This window comes from Podarcis tiliguerta (assembly GCF_965153285.1).
Source record: "Podarcis tiliguerta genome assembly, chromosome: 3".
Taxonomy (NCBI): Eukaryota; Metazoa; Chordata; class Lepidosauria; order Squamata; family Lacertidae; genus Podarcis; species Podarcis tiliguerta.
The window spans coordinates 42,941,019-42,961,157 of NC_139536.1; the positions used below are offsets into that span (position 1 = coordinate 42,941,019).

Sequence of the window (20,139 nt, forward strand, 5' to 3'; positions counted from 1 at the left end):
AAAGACATGCAAAAAGCACAGCCTGTAACAATTCAACTCAAGTCTAAATTTACACCAACAAACACAGAAATTATTCCCAATAGCAGTAACTAGTGAAAACACAATCATTTTAGCACTACTCGGTAAATCAACACCTGAGGTGGAACAGGAAGCCACTGTTTCCATCCAAGCCCAAATAAACAGAATTAAATTTAGTTATTAGTTCTAGTTCAGATATAGTGTGCCGGAGTCTCACTTAAAAATTCCTCTGTTGGAGTATGGGAATGATATTAACAACGGGAAAGGAAACTGCTGAAAATGATGTCTGTAGGCTTGTGCATGCCTAGTGTTTCAGATACAAAAATCCAGAGATCTTTCCTTTTGTGTTATCATGATTTTATTTTCACCGATGTTCATTGCAACACATCTTCCTGTTTCATGGTTTTCATACTTGGATTGGCATTAGAGGAGGTTAGAAAGGAGGGGCCTGAAGGGGTTTTGCAGCTTTTGCAGCTTTTGCAGCGACGACACGCGATGGCTGTAAGAGAAAGAGCAGAGCAAATGCTTACTGATGCCCATTTTAAGGCAAAGTAACCCAAATAGTATGTGTGCATTATACCGATCTTTGCACAAGATCCTGAATATCAACGGCGGTACCAGCACACGTGAGTCTATTACAATCAGAAGACCCAATCTCTCTCCCCACCTTCGGTGATTCTTGTGCAGCCCTCTTGTTAAATTGCTTTGCTTGCTTTTGGTCCAGATCTTGCAAAAGACACATGTGTTTTTAAAGGAAGGCGGCTAGGATTTAGCTTAAGGAGGTTGACCGACGGGAACTAAAGGGCAAGTGGGAGCAGCTTGACTACAAGCACATAGTAGTCAAGAGGTTTGTGGTGTTCTAAACATAGAGGTTTGTGGGGTTCTAAACAAGTAGAAAGGTTCAGCAACGGTAAGTAGTTTTCCTACAGCTAATGTTGAAAAACTAGCACTACTTAAAGGCACAAGAGTCAGCCTTCCTTGCTTTATGGTTTCAGCTTGCCTTGGAGGAAAGAAGGGGTGGTCTCTTCTCTGCTCCACCCTACTGCTAATGGGGCTCTGTCAGACAACTTCTGATTTGGCAGATGAGAAGAGCAACATCAGAATATGTCTACTTTCTTACACTCTCATCTGTTACACTCTTACACTACTGGCAATACAATCCCCTGTACTTCTTTGCCAGCATTTCGGGGGGGGGGGGGGTATTTACTTGGAGGGAGGGATGGGCTAATCTGTCCATTTCAGTTTCTTTCCATTTTGTAATTTTTTCCCTCTTAAGTTCGGATCTCCACATTTCCACATCATTGTGACACCCCCCCCCCCAAATCGTTGTAAAAACCAACCAGCATTTTAGGGCAAATTTCACCCAAAATACATATATTTGTATGCAATTTCCCCTAAAGCGTGTTCTCCAATAAATGAGAGCACGTGTTGCGGTGTGGGCCACCGGGCCAGGCCTCTTGTTGCCAGGCTGGTTAATAGTTATTGCCTGGCATCTGTGATTGGATAACCGGGTTGCTGGGGCAAATTGTATGTTGCAAATTGAGTGGGTGGGACCATAGTCTTTAAATATTGGTGCACTCTGGTTTCTCTTTCTCTTTGCAGAGTGCATCGGATCACCCGCCCACCCGCCCTCTTTTCCGGTTGACCTTGCTTTGCCTGTCATGGGGGTCGTCTGCCTTGGCGCAGGGGCCTAGTAGGAATTTTGCCATTTGGTGATTGGCTGTGCCATTTGGTTTTTGCCTACTACTCTGCAATTCGTCACAACTTGTAAGGTTGCGGTTAGGCATTGGTTATAATATGCTGGTGTTGGAGGGGGCTGAACAGGCGGTGCCTGCCCCTCCTATTGCGATGAAGGGAATTCTGTTAAAGGAATCCTGGGGCTTGCCATGATTTCGTCCAATCCCTGTTATGGGACCAGGGCCGCCCAATCCCTGTTATGGGAATCCCTGTTATGGGACCAGGGCCGCCCAATCCCTGTTATGGGAATCCCTGTTATGGGACCAGGGCCGGCCAATCCCTGTTATGGGAATCCTTGTTATAGGACCGGGCAGGCAAGCTTTCGGGGAGCTGCTGGGGAGAGCGGCGTGGGTCCGACGCTTAGCTCAGGTGACCCCCCAGTTTGACTTTCTCTTCTACTGGCTACCGATCGGACCTCGGGATGCCAGTTCTGTCCCAGGCGGGGGGACAGATAGTCATAACCAATGTCTAAACAACCACTCACTGATTTTGTATTTTAATAAAGTTGTGGCCAAAATAGTGCCCAAAAACCAAAACTAAATTACGTGTTATGTGTGAAGTTATTTGAGGGGTGGCCTGGGGACCTACACGCGCAACACATACATCTTTGCAAAGCAAATTTTCCCCACTATAACTATTTTCTGTATGTTATTTTCACAAATATATATGCACACTTTAGTATTTGCATTTTTGTACATATCACTTGGCTAGAAAACTGCCTTTCAAAATTCAGAGAAGGGCAAATTTCAACATATTGTTTTGGAAAGGGCGACTTTGCCTGTAAATGCAAAGTGAATTGGATTTCTCCCCCATCCTGGCTTGTAGACTTTGAAGGTTCACTGTGATGAAAAATGAATGCTATAACCATGTTATAACAGTTTACTGTTTTGCTTTTTGCACTTTATTATTTGTCCCAATCTTAATTTCATTTTTGCAAAACAAACTACCCACAGCCAATTGACCAAGAAGTAGCCAAACAGATGTGTCAGTTCAGAAGGTGAATTATTTGAATTTAAGCAGATTCGGTTGTATTGCCTGAAATTTAAAATCCAGAAACTCCCTCCACGCGCCTCCCATTCTTAGACATAACATGCATGCTACACGAAGAAACAGTACACTTACTGAATGGGAAATAATTCTGCTTCTCCTGCCAATACTGTCAACAGAGTCTTCCTGATCCTTTGTATGAATAGGTTTAATCTTCGGAGGAGTTGTAACCTTTTACAAGTAATTTAGAAAAAAATCAAGAATTATGTGGACAGGTGCAACATTTGTGAAATCTGCACTAAGGAAAAATCCCTTAGTCAGCTTCTTGCTGTTATTTATATAAAACACTTTTGATGTACAAGTTTTTTACATTTATCATGTCCAGCCTCGCAGCAATTCCCTTGCAGTAGGTCAATATTATAATTTCTTTTTCAGAAGGTAAACTGAGGCTGAGATAGAAGTTATTTGCCAGGGAAATGTAATTAACACATACATAGCTGAGGTAGGTGTGATTTATGCCAACAATGCTCTTCTGCGTTCTAAATAGGACACACATGACAAGTCTCTATGCAAAAGCATAAATGGCCACAAATCTGACGTCACAAATGGGATTGTCCATAAACCAGTGAGAAAATATCCCCAACTCCTGGGACATTCTGTAATTGACCTTATGGTGGCTATTGTGGAATACTTTTAATGGAAGAATACAACGCAAAAATTCATCAAGCAGTTTCAGCTTGCAGTGGGTGAAATGGAGATAAATAATTCACAAGTTAATTAGATGGTCAATACCAACATATCTGTGCTATCTATGGCTGTTTGCTGTGAATGGTTCCCTGCCCACTATAGTTGTTAATACCATAACCTCAGTAATTATAACCAACTTGGTACTGCGAAAGGTTAAAGGTGTGCCTATAATATTTATTGAAGGTCTCATTGACTGTAATTTAGTCATCTCATAGCAATTCAACTTCCAATTTTCTTCTTCATATGACTGACCACTGAGATTTATCTTCATGCTTCTGACAAAGTCTATGAAAGCTTATGCCATAATAAATTAGTAATTTAGGGTGCTTCAAGGCTCTTTGGCTGTTTTTGAGAATGGGAAATAAATGCTGTGGGTGCTGAAGTGAGAGTTAAACTGACGGGTTTTCTATCTGTTATTTTTCAAAGTTACTTTCTGAATAGTGCCAACAAGATAGGATTCATAAGAATGATAACATTGCTTGCCCATGTTTGTGTTTGTTTGTTCAAAGGGCCATGACCAACTTTGTGAAATAGATCTACAGACGCTTCTAGACTACAAAGCCTTTTATACCAATATACCTGTCCTCTTACGCCATTTTTTGCCATTTATGGTGTACAGATAGCCTGAAGTGAAACCACTCCAGCACCAAAATTTTCCTGTTTACAAAAATAGCCTTTTGGTAGTGACCTAAAAATCTTACCAATATGGTGTCAGGTTATAATTTCCAAAAAAAGCAAACTTGTTCTTCTGACTTTGGCTTTTGGAACAGTGTCATTCTTTTGGTCACATCTACATGGTTTGAAGAAGCCCAGCTGATTACCTTCTTCAACTATTTCCCCCAAGACAATATAGCTTGTGCCCGTCTGGCCTCTTCTTGAAAAACCTCCAAGGAAGAAGATCCAACAGCCCCCTCAAGACAGCTGCTTCTGCTGTAGTACCGTTTCTTCTTCAAAGCCCATATCAATTTTACACTCTAAAGGATTTACCCATGAACTGCAAGTTCCATTGCCACCATATAAAATGCATGTTTATTCCAGAACATGGATGCTGAAAGTGTTGCATGTTCTCTGTATTTGCCTCCCTTCATTTTAAAACCATTCATTCTTGTGCTGTCATTAGTGGGCAACCTGTACAGCTGTTTCCCCCCTCTGTCTCCCTGCCTTGTTTTGTTGTTAGTATTCGCTGTCAGCAACCACCACCCTCCTTATTTGAGATCCATCCTGCGCCTTTTTGCTCAGAAGTAATTAGGGATGGAGAGACCCATTGCGGTCCTGTCTGTTCCACTTCTACAAAGGCTACAAAGGTTCCACTTCTACAGAGCTACACCTGTCTTGTTTCCATTTGATTTTTAAAAGGGAAATCTTTTTAAGTCAGCATGAAATTAATGCATCTACAAGGCAGTCTGAGGGCTCCAGTGGTGCCTTTGTCCATTTTAAACCCACCACCCCACACCTATAAAAAATTCCAGAAATAATCCAGCTACTAGCATATGGTTTTTTGGTTTGTTTGTTTGTTTTGCTGCTGTGCACTTTGAGTAGAACAGAGCAAGTCCCCACTGAGAGTGACAGAACTTGAAGGCACTTTATTGCTCTCGGCCCCCAGGACTGCAGATTCTAAAATGGACTAAAGTAGACTAGTGATCCAATCCAGATAATCAGGATCTGGCTGCATCAAATCAGGTAAATCCTTCTCTATCCCTATAAGTAATTCTAATATGCATTGTTTTGCCCATTTTGTGGAATGAGCTCCCCATGGCATTTCTTGACTGGCTGCTGTCATTACTCAAATTATGTGATGCAACTACCTATATGTTTTAATTGTTGTCACTTGGTGATCTTAATTACTTTAATGCACACTGCGAACTGCTTTGAGATTTATAAAGGAAAAGCACTAATTAAGTTTAAAACAGAAACACCCCCCCCCCCGGCATTTCAGTTTTAAAGAGTGCTTTGGATTGCAATCTCTTTTCTATAAGCAAGATACACTTGTTGCCTTTAGCCTGCCCTGACAGAATCTCTTCTACATGAAGAGTAGCTTGTGGTAGCAAAAACACTTAGCTGTGATGAATGAAGGAGAATTTCTATTACTTCTGTAGAGGTGGAAAGTGATTTTGGCTTGCATTTTGGCTCATTTTCAATTTCTGATATATTATTTTCTCTAAATCTTTCTCTAAAAAGGTGGTTTGCTCATGCCAGGTATCTCCCATTGTATATGTGTGAATTTAATTTTCCTTTCCTGTATGTTAAAAAACCCCCGAAAGTCTAATATTTCCTTGTTGACTTTCATTTTGTACCCCAGTGAAAAGCGAAAGAGTCACATTTGGCAATTACTTTGTTATTTGTTTTTAGCTCTATATAACATATTTTCAGATGTGTCTTTTTCACAGTGCAATTCTACACTCAAGTTCAATTGCACTTTTTTCTCAGTTAAGCAGGTATGGATAGTAAATTGGGATTTATGCATTAAGGCCACAGTCCTAAGAGCTGAAATGAAGAGTGTGGGTTTTCTGCAGCTTGGTGCACATTTTGTTAGGGTGTTTTCCTATTAAACAGCACAGACGTGATGCAATTGGAGCTTTCCAAGCAGCTTTCCCATGAGCGCAGCACCGTTTGTGGGTTAGCTATCAGCAACAGGAAAGTCTCAGACATGGGATAGTGTATGTATGGGAAGGAGTGGAAAGGATGTAAAGGGTGTCAGGTCCATACCTGATTTTGTGCCAGTCTTTTATTCAGCAGACTGTCCAGCTATTTAAATAGCCAAATTTCCAATCCTTAACAAAACGTCATATTAAAATTCTCGACTTCTGAATCTGCTTTACAGTATTTGAAGCCAAATATTGTTAATATTGGAGAGGAGCAGATCAGAAAGGTTGCTTAAAGTTGGTCAAACCTGTTAGCCAATCCATCCTTTTGTTAGGTAAACTACAGGCAGTCTATTGTCATGGGAACTCAATATTTAGAAAATTGCTTTTCCATGCAGGATGATTTTGGGAATGTTTTGAATAGGAAACATGATCAGAGTAGAGAGCAATTCTTCTGCCTTCCCAGATAAGGAAGAGGCAATTCAGGTGTTGGTGTGTGAACAGAGTTTTGGGCTTCATAGGTGCTGGCTGTTTCTGTGGAGATCTGTTGTAGGGATAGTGAACTTTGGCTATATGTTGGCTAAACGTGTGTCCCCATTTATGATCAAAATGCGTATTTGTAAATAAACCCAAGTACAACAAAACACAATTAAACCTCCAAAAAACATCTAAAAAGAACCAACCCTGGGTAAGTGCTGTGTCTCTGGAGCATCTCAACACTCAAATATATAAGCATTATTTTAAAGGCAAGAACAACATTTTATGGCTGCTTAGTCAACAAGACACAGCTTTTGGAATAATGTACTTCCCCCAAATAGAACTACTGAAATGTGTGATATTTTTATTTTTACTTGTCTTTAACTCCCTGTGACTTTGTGACAGTGATATTCCTGATTCCAACCTGCAGAGTTGGAAAAAAATGGAAGCGAATGTTTTTCAGGTTTTATTGCTTCTCTGTCAGAAAGCATGTCACAAAATTCTTTTAAACTAATAACGGGAAATGGAAGACTGACAGTTGTCCTAAAAAGCCTAGAGAAGATTCATATGTTTCTTGACTGCCTTGCAATCTGTATACTGGTACAGAAGTCTCCAGTGTAACAGAAAAATGAATTTAAGGCTCAGCTTTAAGGCCCATAAAGTGCCTAGAGCATCTAGGAGCCAACTGGGACAAACCTGTGTCATGCTAGGCCCCAGCACACAATAGCAATTTTCATCTTACCCAGCACATGTACCATGAAAGGTTCAAGCTGGTCTCTGACCGTAATAAATTTCATGTTTCATGTTACCATGAAAGGCCAGAGATGCTGGAAGAAAGGCCTAAACATCAGGAAGGCACCATATTGGCAAAGTCTAGCCAAAGCCATGTTCATGTTTGTTTGTTTTTTCCTGAAAACTTCTCTCATTGCCTATTCACACCCAGTGTATATCACAGGTATAGGCAAACTCAGCCCTCCAGATGTTTTGGGACTACAATTCCCATCATCCCTGACCACTGGTCCTGTTAGCTAGGGATTGTGGGAGTTGTAGTCCAAAAACATCTTGAGAGCCGAGTTTGCCTATGCCCAGTATATCATATCACACATCAGTCCTAAACATCTCTTAGGACAATGCCAGTTGAGTGCCTTTTCCAAGATTCTATGAGAGCAGGAAGAGTCACAGTATCACTAAGATGGGAAGGCAAAAAACTTGAGTGAAGGAAAGACAGATATTGCGCGGTGGCAGAGGTGGAATAGAGGTGAATGAATCTGACAACATTGATCGTAACAATAGCACTTATACAGGACTTGTTAATGTCCAATGTACTTCACATAAAATAGCTCAGTGATTATTACAATAAAATTTAACAGGGTCGATTCCAGCATTCCACTCCCACTTACATAAGGAGGGAGAGGCAAATTTCTCTGATTTCCCCGCCCACTGAAAATCTGCTTTGTGAGATGAGAACCCTCTAGAACAGCATGGCAATGTGTGCAGGGAGCTGCAAGGAGAACCAGCGGAAATTGCCTGTCCTCTTCCTTCCATGAGCAGGAGCCTCTGCTGGACTGCAGCCCCTTCCATTAGCAGAAGGGCACCTCTTGACCTTACCTAATGCCTATATTGTGGTATGGGGGAGATGGTGGCTTCCCTAAGGCCATTTTGTTCAAGGAAGAGTTGGGAGCCTGAACCCAGGATTTCCTCATTCACATAATAACAACCAGAGCTTCTTTGTGTTTGCATAATCAAGTCGTCTGAGCGGGGAGGAAACAAGAATGTGAGGGAAGGTGACAGCATGTATTAAGGTGGAATGCAAAAACTGGTTCTCCTTAGAAAAAGAAAGCTCAAGGCAGCCTTCCCCAACCTGACGTCCTCCAGCTGTTTTAGACTACAGCAGAATCGGCCCTTGCCAGAATGGCTATGCTGGTTGATGAAAGTTGTAGTCCAAAACATCTGGAGGGCGCTGGGGTGGGAAAAAAACTGAGCTGAGGAGCAATGTGCACAGCCAGGTCAAAATATATGGTATATAGTACAATCCTGTGTGTCAGAAGTAAGCTCCATCTCAATTGAGTTTAATGGGACTAGCACATACTGAGTTGAATGGAACTTATTCCAGTTAAGTGCAGGTTTGCAGTCTAAGTCTGTGATCACATGCTCGTTTTTCTGGCAGCAATTCCTACTGAACTCAGCAGGACCTGCTTCTGGGTAAAGGATAGGATTGTGATATAACTGTGGCTCAGTATCTCGTCTACAGACAGCCCGGGCATTATAACGACGTGCTGAATGCAGGTGTTTTATAGCCCATATGTGATGCTCAAGGCCTTAGTAAAAGTCAAATATTACTCGCTATAATAGGTGAGCCAAAATGTATCTTACAGGACAGTTGATATTTTATAGGAAGGAAACAAAACTCAGAGCGGAAAAGGAATGATTCAAGCTCAGTAAAAAGGAGATACTTAAATGAGAAGCAAATGGTAGCAATTCAAAATCTGAGACATTGCTTAATTTTAATGTTTCTTCCATTACGAAACATTTATTTAAGCAAATTACTTTGAACTCACCCTGTATATAGGTATAGACCCAAATACAACACCAGTATCTTTGCTGCCAGATTTGAAACTGTCCAGGGGGTGTTTGTTAATCTAGAAGACACAAACAATACCATCAGTATTTTCATTTCCAGCAAAAAACTCAAAAACAAATACTTATAATGAAATAAATAAAAAAGCCCACCACATCTAATTGTATAGCATTTAGTACATTCAGTGATTTAACATTATGGCCAATACTGATCTTCCTAGTTACCTGAACAGAAACATGTATCAACAAATGAAAAATAAAATAAAATCTGGTGCTACCGTCAAAATTGTCAAATCAGGGCTCAGAATGTGCTTTTTTGAAATCTTCTTCTGACCTTCATGCTAACAGTCAAGGGTCTCAAGAGGAGCCTGCATTGTCTGGTGACACTGGAAGAATTGGTGACAATGTACCTCCACCCCCATACATGGATGCAGTCTTCACATGTTCAGGGATATGCCTTAAAACAGCTGGAACTGTGGCTTGTTAAGGATACTGGAAAGTACAGTGGTGCCTCGCAAGACGAAAAGAATCCGTTCCGCGAGTCTCTTCGTCTAGCGGTTTTTTCGTCTTGCGAAGCAACCCCATTAGCGGATTAGCGCTATTAGCGGTTTAGCGGCTATTAAAGGCTTAAGGGATTAGCGGATTAGCTGCTAAAAGGCTATTAGCAGCTTAGTGCCTTAGAAAAAGGGGGTGGGGAGCGAAAAAAATCGCAAGAATCGCAAGACATTTTCGTCTTGCGAAGCAAGCCCATAGAGAAATTCATCCTGCGAAGCGCATTGAAAAACGGAAAACCCTTTCGTCTAGCGGGTTTTCCGTCTTGCGAGGCATTCGTCTTGCGGGGCACCACTGTACAGCTCCAGGGGGTCTGAACTATGGTTCCCATGATTATTTGTGGGGGGGAGTCATGTGATTTCTATGAATGGCTTGCACCATAAAGTAGCAACAAACTGGAAGCACCCATTATATTTAGGATGGACACCCCACCTCCAAAATTCAGTTAATCATGATTTACACATGCAACTCTATCTAGCACGGTCCACTTCTATGAGTGGCTTCATGAATGAACATTGTCTCTACAGATGGAGGACCCTTCCTTTGAAGATCACAGAGCAAAAATGAGAAAACAAAGTACATAATAAAAACAAGAAGAAACCAATACCCCCCAAACACATTTAAAGGGACATAGAATGTTAACCAGCCATAGGCCTGGTTAAGGAGAAATGTTTTCACCTGGCAACTAAAGATATGGATGGCCATCTGTGATAGATGCTTTAGCTGAGATTCCTGCATTGCAGGGGGTTGGACTAGATGACCCTTGGGTCCCTTCCAATTCTACGATTCTATGATTCTGTGTAATAGCAGTTTTATGGACAATTGACTCTTAGTACCATAGGAGAAGCCAGGGCTTTGAAAAACTTGAAATCTTGATCAACTTCAAAAGGGCCAGGCTTTTTCGATGACAAGGAACTTCTGGTCAGAGTCTTCCATCTAGAAAAAAAGAGGGGGAAAGATGTTGTACTTACAAAACAAAAGAAACTTAATGTCCTAATCATGCAAGAGAAAAATAAAATATAACTTGCAATAAAAAAATAATTGCAATAAAATTTAAAAAAATTAAAGCAGTACAGCTTTGCCCTTTTAAGGCTTCAACCAGAAGCACAGTAAGACTCTCTGACCACAGAGGGACTTGCTTCTGTGTAAATATACATAGGAATGCTCTGCAGATGGATGGCCCCATAACTAAGAAATACATCTTTTCTACAAAGGTAAATTCAAAAGGATGTAAATGATCCACATATATAATGTGAATGGTGGGGTCATTTTAGAAGTCCACTCATCCTATTTTCCCCCCAGATGCCCAATTTTCTCTTTGGAACTGAGAAGGGGGGAAGCAAGTCATGTTAGTTTGCAGAAACTGACAGCTGATTGGCAGGTGCCTGTGATATCATGAATTACCTCACCCCTACCCTGCAGGGCAGTTGTTCCATTTTAAAAAGTTACCTTTAAAAAAAAGGGCATAAACCAACATTTAATGGCATAAACATACAAGCAGTGCTTTAAACAATAAAAAAAAGTTTGCAGCTGCCTAATAGTTGTGGGTGGGTGTGCTTAGGAGGGATATCTGCATTTGAACTGGTAGTAAGTACATCTATCAAATGCAGTGCAAAAGCAGGTGGGACACGGGGATTTCACCCTGCCTTAGGAGTATGGGCCCTAAATGCTGTAGTGAAAGTGCTAAACCTAACACCATGATGCTGAATTGTATTGTTGTCATTTATTATTTACAGACTACCATTCATTGCAATGTGTATTACAAAGGACAGCTTTCACAGGTTCTAACCCAAAAGGGCGGTTATTTATACCTCTCTTAAACCTTAAATGTGTACTCACAACTCATTTGAAATATTAATTTTATTTCACGAGCAAGTTGTGGAAATCTTTACGTGGGCATAAAGGTAACTGGCAGCTATATATATTTTTTTTAAAAAAACAAGCTGCTTAAAAAGTCACAGCTTCATTTATTAATGTGAATAATTATCTTTGTCTCGTATCAGAACAGGGTGGAGAGAAAATGAAGAAAGTCAACCCCTTGCTGATTTGTGCAGAGGTTTTGGGGACACTGTCCTTCAGATCAGCTGTGGCATCTGCGAAGTTTCACAGGCATTGCTGAGCTTCAGGGGGTGGGGATATTGTGGTGACTGACAAAAGTTTTGTGACAGTGAGATGGTAGGTGGGTGGAACCCACATTGTTTAGCCTCAGTTCAGTGTATTCTGTAGTAATTCTATATAGCAGAGATGGGGAACCTGTTACTCTCCAGATGTTGTTCTCATCATTCCTGACCAATGGCCAAGATGGCTGGGGCTGATGGGAGTTGGAGTCCAACAGCTGCTGGAGGGCCACAAGTTTCCCATCCTTGTTGTATACACAAGTTCCTACAGAAACTGCAGATGTTTCTCCTCATGCAATCTAATATGTGGCCAATCTTACTTCTCTCTGTCAAGGACCAGAGGATATTCAAACTTCTGCTTTTTATCCATATATTTGCTGTTGTCTCTTATGCTGAAGGGGATTTCATTCACGTCACAGGGCAAAATGATATCTGCGGATTCCAAAAGTTCAAACAACCTGCGCTGACCAAAGTAACCAATGTAGTGTCCGTCGGGTGCATGCCAGAGCCTGTGTGCGGAAGAAGGCCAATAAAGAAATGTTTAAACAATATCAATTTCTAAACAGAAGACTACTAACCAAAAATGAAACAGATTTCCACTTGAAAAGAATTGGAATGCTCACAGCGTTATATATTAAGAACCAGTGCTCAAAACCTCTTTGTATGTAGTGGTTAGCCTGTGGCAGCCCACAGAAAAATAGTTATGTCCACCAGGAGCAGAAAGTGCAGTCAGGCACATGAATATCTTTGGCAGTTGCTGGGGTCACAGTGCTCCAACAGGGCCCATGGTGGGTGCTGGCCCTGGGCCCTCTTTCAAAAAATCCCCCCCAAACAACTCTCACTGGCTTTCAGCAGTGGCCATATTTTGGGGGGCAAATGACCATGATTTTTCTATGAAGTACCCTGGAAGTCAACTCAACTTTTGAGGAAAAACATGGCTGCCATCGACATGGAATTCTACTCGATATTGATCCAGAGCAGAACTCCAACGTATAGTTAGCCGAGTAAAAACTTAAGCACGTTGCAGGATTCCCCAAAAATAGACCAGAGGCAATTATATTTCACCCAGCCGAGCTTTACTGCTACTGAAGGCAAATGAGCATAATGGTGACAAATCCAATACATTCAGGTTTGGCACTGTCCATAAGAAATCCAGCTGCAGCAGACTTAACTTAAACTTACAATAACTTATAATAAGACTCAACCTTAACACTATATACAGAATACCATACCAGAAGGAAAGAGATAGAAAGAGAAAGAGAAACCCAGGCTCCTTCTGGCCTGTTATTATAGTCAGCATGACCTTGACAGAAGAGATAACAGAACCAGTTTAAGGCAGCTGTACTCAGCTTCTCTGAAGGAATAACCCAAATACCATGTTTCTTTCACACAGAGAAGCTTCCAGAACACTCTTGAATTAATTGGAATGGGAAAGATATCTACACATCAGATCAATACTTTCTGTACCAAGAAATCCAAAATGACAGCCATAGCCAAGAGAAACCTCCAAGAGCCCAGCAAAAGTTCTAGAGAGGCCCAGTAGGAGAAAGGCCAAATGGATGGCATTTGCTGAGTGACACCTCTGTTAAGTTGTGGGTGAACATATCAGATGACACAGTGATTCTTCAAACAGCTCTTGTTTATTCACAGGCCCAGAACAGAACTGGGCTCAAGGGTTCAGCCAACCTGCTTATATAGAGCTCAACTACAAAGCAACAGTAACAGTAACAACTATCCAATCACTGAACATTACTTTCAATTCCTTATTTGCATATGTGGACCTGAGTGAAAACTATCTACAGTATTCCCCCTGCTGGCCCAGGGTGATAACTTCAGTACATAACACCCTCAATGCTGGAACTGGCCCTCTCTGCAGTTTTCCATACAGTATCCCAGGCCATGCTGTGGTATTATTTGCCAGCGTGGTCACATTCACAACTTTTATTTAATGCACATTTATACCACTTTGGAAACCATGGCTTCTCTCAGACAATCCTGGGAACTGTAATTTACCCCTCAGAGCTACACTTCCCAGCACCCTTAACAGATTACACTTCCTAGGATTCACTGAGGAAAGCTATATGCTTTTAAATGGCCCATCAAGTGGACAAAGCAACTCTGACATAGGCCAAATTCAAATGCTTACCACTAATTGTAACTAACCTGACAGAACTATCACTAGCAGCAGTCACCACAAGGCATTTTTCTTCTTCATAGAACAAGCTGACTATTTTGGCGGAATGAGCTCTCCAGCAAATTTGTTGCTTTATATGCTGCAGGATAAGAGAGGGTAGCAATATGTGAGACAGCTTTGGTGGGCATTGAGAAGCTCTAACATTCATGCAGCTGATGTGAACAGGTGTAGGTAAGTCATCCCCACACAGCTAACCAACTCTTTATTTTACTTTTACATATTTAGAAACAGGTTCACAGCTGGGAGGATTCAAACTGTTGTAGAAGATAAAATGAGGAAAAAAATACAAAACCCACCAACTTTAAAAATGGTAAAATCACCTAGATGATCAGGGAACCTTGCTACCAGTGCAGACTGCATACGGTTCTGAACATTTTGAATTGAAGGGTGGAAAATGAATGCTTTAAATAAATACTGGTTCAGTCCTCCAGCATGGAAGTACATCATGTCTGGCAGGAAACAGGCCTGTTTGTGTCTCCATCAAAGATGGACATCAGGCCTCAGGCACAGCTACAGAAAAAAGCTGCTCCATTTTCAGACCAGGAGGGTTGCTAGGAACCTCATTGGCTCCATGGGCCAGATCCTTATCAGGATCGGCCTTGTGGGCCAAATTGCTAGAAGGCAAAGGTTTCTTTCCTCATTTTAGCAGCAGTTTCTAGGGATCCCCTCCTAATACGGTGGTAAGAAAACCTTCCTGTTTCCGCCGGAAATTCTGATGCAAACCCTTTCTTGCTTCAGAATTGCTCTTTCATTGTTTTAGCAAGGGATTCCGTGCAGGTTTGCATGGACAGTGCCACGGGTGTCAGCTGGGAAACAGATATACACAACAAACACAGGATATAACTGCATCCTTGTGCCCATCAGAAGATGTCACGGAACTATCCTTGTGGGGCCAACTTGGGCCTATTGGCTGGAGGGCCCTCCTGGAGTACAGGACCCAGGGCACAGGCCCATGACACAAACTTGCATAGGATAATTTTTGTATAAAATGCCTCTGGGAATGGTGGGTGGCACCAGTCATAGCTGCCCTAAAGACAAGCAAGTATTTTTTAAAAAGTTTTTAAAAGGTGAGAGGGAAGGGAAGGGAAGGCCGGCCAAGAGAGATTGACGGTTCAGGCCCTCTGGGCTACCCCTAACAACACCCTTCATTCAGATAATTAGTGAGGTGTGGTAACGAATATGGTTAAAGTGATTATAGAATGGATTTTTTGGAGGGTGAGGTGGGCTGACCATTTGGATTACTTGTCAAATCACAAACATGTGCCAGATTTTATAAATTTTCTAGAATACAGTAAGCCCTGGTCCAAGCATAAACCCTGGGTCAAACACAAAGCCTCATGTTTTTAGGATTATACTAGACCTTCACTGTTCTTTACATTTTATTTAGCCGATCTTTTTAACATGAAAGTTCTGATTTGCAGTGCAAGCTAGGAAAGAAAATGGGCAAAATGGCATTGGTAAGGGGATATCTATTTTCCATATAATAAGTGAATTAAAAGCAAGCACTTATTTTCCAGCTGCCTCACCTTGTTGGTATCCTGTGGATCTTCTAAGAAGGAGCCAATATGCCATCGTATAACATGCCCCTCTGCAAGAGAAATGCCCCATTAAAAATAATATTTACACCTATGGATCAGGAGCAATTCAGAGATAATTTCATGGCTTATGACATCCGTAAATAATGACCAAGATGGGATGTGGATTAGTCTTTAAATTAATAATAGGATTTTACAGGTTCAGATAGAGCCTTCTTGAGGCTGGCACCATACAATCAGATTGTTCAGACTCAGAAAGATCAATGATAGTTTGTAACAGTTTGGTTCAATTTTATTTGCAGGTAAGGAGGACCACTGTCAAGAACCCCCTTTTGTTTATGAAGAGATTTGGTTAATACATTAAACATAATGTAAATTAATGTTGTGGTCAATTTCCCTTGATATGGTAGAGTTTTAAGATTCTGGTTTTGATTTAAATTATGATTACTGAATCTGGATTATGTGTCCAGTTTACAGTCCTAATTTTTCAAGATGTGATTTGTTCTGTGTTGTTTGTTTAAAAAAATTGTTACATGATTTACCATTTATTTTGATCCAATGCACTCTGCAAAGAGAAAGAGAAACCAGAGTGCACCAATATTTAAAGACTATGGTCCCACCCACCCAATTTGCAACATACAATTTGCCCCAGCAACCCGGTTATCCAATCACAAATGCCAGGCAATAACTATTAACCAGCCGGGCAACAAGAGGCCTGGCCCGGTGGCCCACACCGCAACACGTGCTCTCATTTATTGGAGAACACGCTTTACCATTTATTTTGTACCAGGATAAGAATAACTGTTCATTTGACAATATACAGTAGCCGAGAACTTTTTATATATCTGAAAAACTAATATTTTTTTTTTTTAAAAAAAAAGAAGAAAAAGATTTAGCACTTGGCTGCTTCCCTGTTGCTGAGCACTGATTCCTCAAAGTAAAGTATTATTTGCTTAGTGTTTATATGCATGTTTAAACCAACGTAATTAAGACTACAGCCCTTTATTCCCTTCTCTTTCCTCCCTTTCTGAGGAGACATACGCAGGATTTCTTTTTAATTTTATTTCACACTTGCATGTTCTTACTGTTGAATGCTTACAGATATTCTTTAGTTAATCGGAGTCATATCTTCAAAAGTTTGACATGGTTTTAGTAATTTGACCGATGGCTAGGCTTTGGAAAGGGTTCAGTTCTTGTCTGCACCCATCTTTTTTTTTTTTAATGCTTACAGACTGTTATGACAGCCTTAACTGATAAATGGTTGCTTACCTTTATTAGCAGCAAAAAGTGTTTTAGAAGATACACCAGTGCACAGTGCTGTCAAAGGAATTGGAGGATGTTTTGTGAAAGGCAAAATTTCTCTCAGTAGATCTCCCTTCACAAACAAAAACACAATCGGACTTTCTTTTAACAAAGCAGCGTTTTCTGACATTAGGGGTTTGGAGTCACACCAGTCTACTAGCACCCTGGCTAACACCGCAATCCTTACTCCTGGCTAGGGATCAGCAGGCAGTGAGATTTGACTACCGCAACCTAAACCCTGCTGCTTATGCTCACAGGGGTGGGTGGGGGGTTGCTAGTACAGCTGAGGGGCCTGAGGCTTGATCCCTTTGAGGAATCTGTTGGGCAGATCCAAAGTGGTTGGTGCGGAACCCCTGCCCCCCAAATGCCCCATTTTGTAGCTTTCAAGAGGCTACTGTTGGAAGAACAGCTGGATCAGAGTGAATTCTAACCAATGATTTTTTTGTTCTACATATTTTTTAATCCTTTCCTTTGTTGGTAAAAGGTAAAGGTACCCCTGCCCGTACGGGCCAGTCTTGACAGACTCTAGGGTTGTGCGCCCATCTCACTTAAGAGGCCGGGGGCCAGCGCTGTCCGGAGACACTTCCGGGTCACGTGGCCAGCGTGACATAGCTGCTCTGGCGAGCCAGAGCCGCACACGGAAACGCCGTTTACCTTCCCGCTAGTAAGCGGTCCCTATTTATCTGCTTGCACCCGGGAGTGCTTTCGAACTGCTAGGTTGGCAGGCGCTGGGACCGAACAACGGGAGCGCACCCCGCCGCGGGGATTCGAACCGCCGACCTTTCGATCGGCAAGCCCTAGGCGCTGAGGCTTTAACCCACAGCGCCACCCGCGTCCCAACACTATTTATGCTTCATCCTTTGTTGATGAAGCATAAATAGTAAAATAATTTTATGTGTTTCCTACAAAAATGGAGAAAGAGATGTAGAAGAATAATCTTTTTGGCCGATAGCTGATAGGATCCTTGAACCCATTGTTTTCTACCACAATCCAGTTATGCAAAAGGACCTACCGTTATAGTCCAGAGATAAATAAAACCATCTTCATGGCCAGAGGCAAGAATAGGTCTTGAACGATGTTCTGTTTCCTGATTTGGAGGTTCTAATAAAGCAGATCCCAGTGTTTTGTTCTCCAAGGTGGGAGACCCTGTAAATTTTGCTTCTAAAAGAAAGCATAACTGATTATAGGGAGAAGGCCTTTTCAGTTTTGGCTCTCCATTTGTGGAATTCTCTTCTCAATGACATCTGCCTGGCACCTTCACTGTCAACTTTTGAATGTCAGGCCAAAACTAATCTCCCCCTGCCCATGCTTTGGATGGAGTATGACATTCTTTTCCCTCTTAGGGGGCTGCCAAAGCTCTCTACTGGGGTGTATATGTTGTTTTATGTATGGTTTGTGAATTGCACATGTTTTAAATAGCTTGGAGATCTTTTCATGTGACAAGCAACTAACAAGAAGTTCAATAAATAGTAAGAACTTCCAGTTCATCACAATAGTGCTTATTTTTTCCTTGGAACATGGACACATACTTTATGGCAAAATGTGTTTTATATTGATATTTCAATGTCTGCATCTTCATTAACAGCCTCTAGGGCAGGGGTTGCTAAGGGGGTATAGACTTGCATGGAATTCTACATCTTGGTTAAGTCATTAAGTATCCTGCTGAGGTATAACTTGGTTTAGTCTCTGATTTCCTTGCACAATCATAAGCTTAACTTGAACTGAAAGTGACACAAGTAGATAGTGACAAAAGAGCTTCCAGATAAGTCAGGCTTAATCTATTTGTTTCATCTTTGTGTAAATAATCATGATCATTATTTGGGTGTCTAGTAGTGAGTGCAGTTCGCAATTCAATGCAAGTTCATGGTCTCCAGAAAGGGATCAGTTCTGGTAAACAATTGCTCAAAGATATAACATGCATGGGTTTCCTAGTCTTTGTATACAAGATTTAATCCTTCATTTTACCAGTCTTAAATACTAATATTCTGGCAACTTCAGTTATCCACTAGCATAAGCAAACTCAAACATTTAACTGAATAAGGACTTCTTCAAAACCTTTCTGTGTCATTCACTGAATGAGCATGTTTTCAAAACCTTTTCTGTGGTATTTACACATGTTTAACTATTCTTTTACTCAACCACTTGCTTAATTTCTGATAGCTATTTTTTTTTAAAAAAGTTTTCTCAAACATGGTCTTATATTAGAAGATTTTCTGCAACTTAACTCTGACATTCCAGTTCATACCTGAAGTTTCTGTTTTGGTATCATTTTCACTTTTAACACCCTCCTGAAATTAAACAATAGCATGCATATTGAAACAGAGGTTTGGAACTGAAAATAGCTTGCATAAAAACTAAACTCTAGTTGTTGACTACTGGGAAGAAGAAAAAAGAAGTATTGCACTTGGGCAAAAAAAATGAGAGGCACAAATACAAGATGGGTGACACCTGGCTTGAGAGCAGTACATGTGAAAAGGATCTAGGAGTCTTGGTTGACCACAAACTTAACATGAGCCAACAGTGTGACGCGGCAGCTAAAAAAGCCAATGCAATTCTGGGCTGCATCAATAGGAGTATAGCATCTAGATCAAGGGAAGTTATAGTGCCACTGTATTCTGCTCTGGTCAGACCTCACCTGGAGTACTGTGTCCAGTTCTGGGCACCACAGTTCAAGAAGGACACTGACAAACTAGAACGTGTACAGAGGAGGGCAACCAAAATGGTCAAAGGCCTGGAAACAATGCCTTATGAGGATCGGCTAAGGGAGCTGGGCATGTTTAGCCTGGAGAAGAGGAGGTTAAGGGGTGATATGATAGCCATGTTCAAATATATAAAAGGATGTCACATAGAGGAGGGAGAAAGGTTGTTTTCTGCTGCTCCAGAGAAGCGGACATGGAGCAATGGATACAAACTACAAGAAAGAAGATTCCACCTAAACATTAGGAAGAACTTCCTGACAGTAAGAGCTGTTCGACAGTGGAATTTGCTGCCAAGGAGTGTGGTGGAGTCTCCTTCTTTGGAGGTCTTTAAGCAGAGGCTTGACAACCATATGTCAGGAGTGCTCTGATGGTGTTTCCTGCTTGGCAGGGGGTTGGACTCGATGGCCCTTGTGGTCTCTTCCAACTCTATGATTCTATGATTCTATGAAAAAATACTTCCATTCCCAGAAATGCTGACAGATTCAGAGTCCACAAATGATAGCCTATAAACCTATTCCTGTGACAGTAATAAATTTTAATTCTGATTTTTAATTGTAACCTGTGGGTGAAAGCCAGGTAATATGTTTAACAACAGCAACCACCACCACCACCATT

The 20,139-nt window shown here is 41.3% G+C and overlaps 1 protein-coding gene across 2 annotated transcripts in view; it reads right to left on the bottom strand.

The window, feature by feature from the left end:
- Positions 1 to 358: 358 nt before the first annotated feature.
- Positions 359 to 20,139, bottom strand: part of WDR64 (WD repeat domain 64) — a 69,540-nt gene continuing 49,759 nt past the window's right edge. For both annotated transcript variants that reach the window (XM_083432145.1, XM_083432146.1), the window contains 10 exons: positions 19,071 to 19,113; positions 17,838 to 17,986; positions 16,793 to 16,898; positions 15,515 to 15,576; positions 13,958 to 14,067; positions 12,115 to 12,303; positions 10,514 to 10,613; positions 9,107 to 9,187; positions 2,878 to 2,973; positions 359 to 517 (listed from right to left, as the gene is read on the bottom strand). In XM_083432145.1, the coding sequence (XP_083288271.1) occupies positions 452 to 517; positions 2,878 to 2,973; positions 9,107 to 9,187; positions 10,514 to 10,613; positions 12,115 to 12,303; positions 13,958 to 14,067; positions 15,515 to 15,576; positions 16,793 to 16,898; positions 17,838 to 17,986; positions 19,071 to 19,113 (1,002 nt within the window). In that variant the 3' untranslated portion in view covers positions 359 to 451. The remainder of the gene's footprint in view (positions 518 to 2,877; positions 2,974 to 9,106; positions 9,188 to 10,513; positions 10,614 to 12,114; positions 12,304 to 13,957; positions 14,068 to 15,514; positions 15,577 to 16,792; positions 16,899 to 17,837; positions 17,987 to 19,070; positions 19,114 to 20,139) is intronic.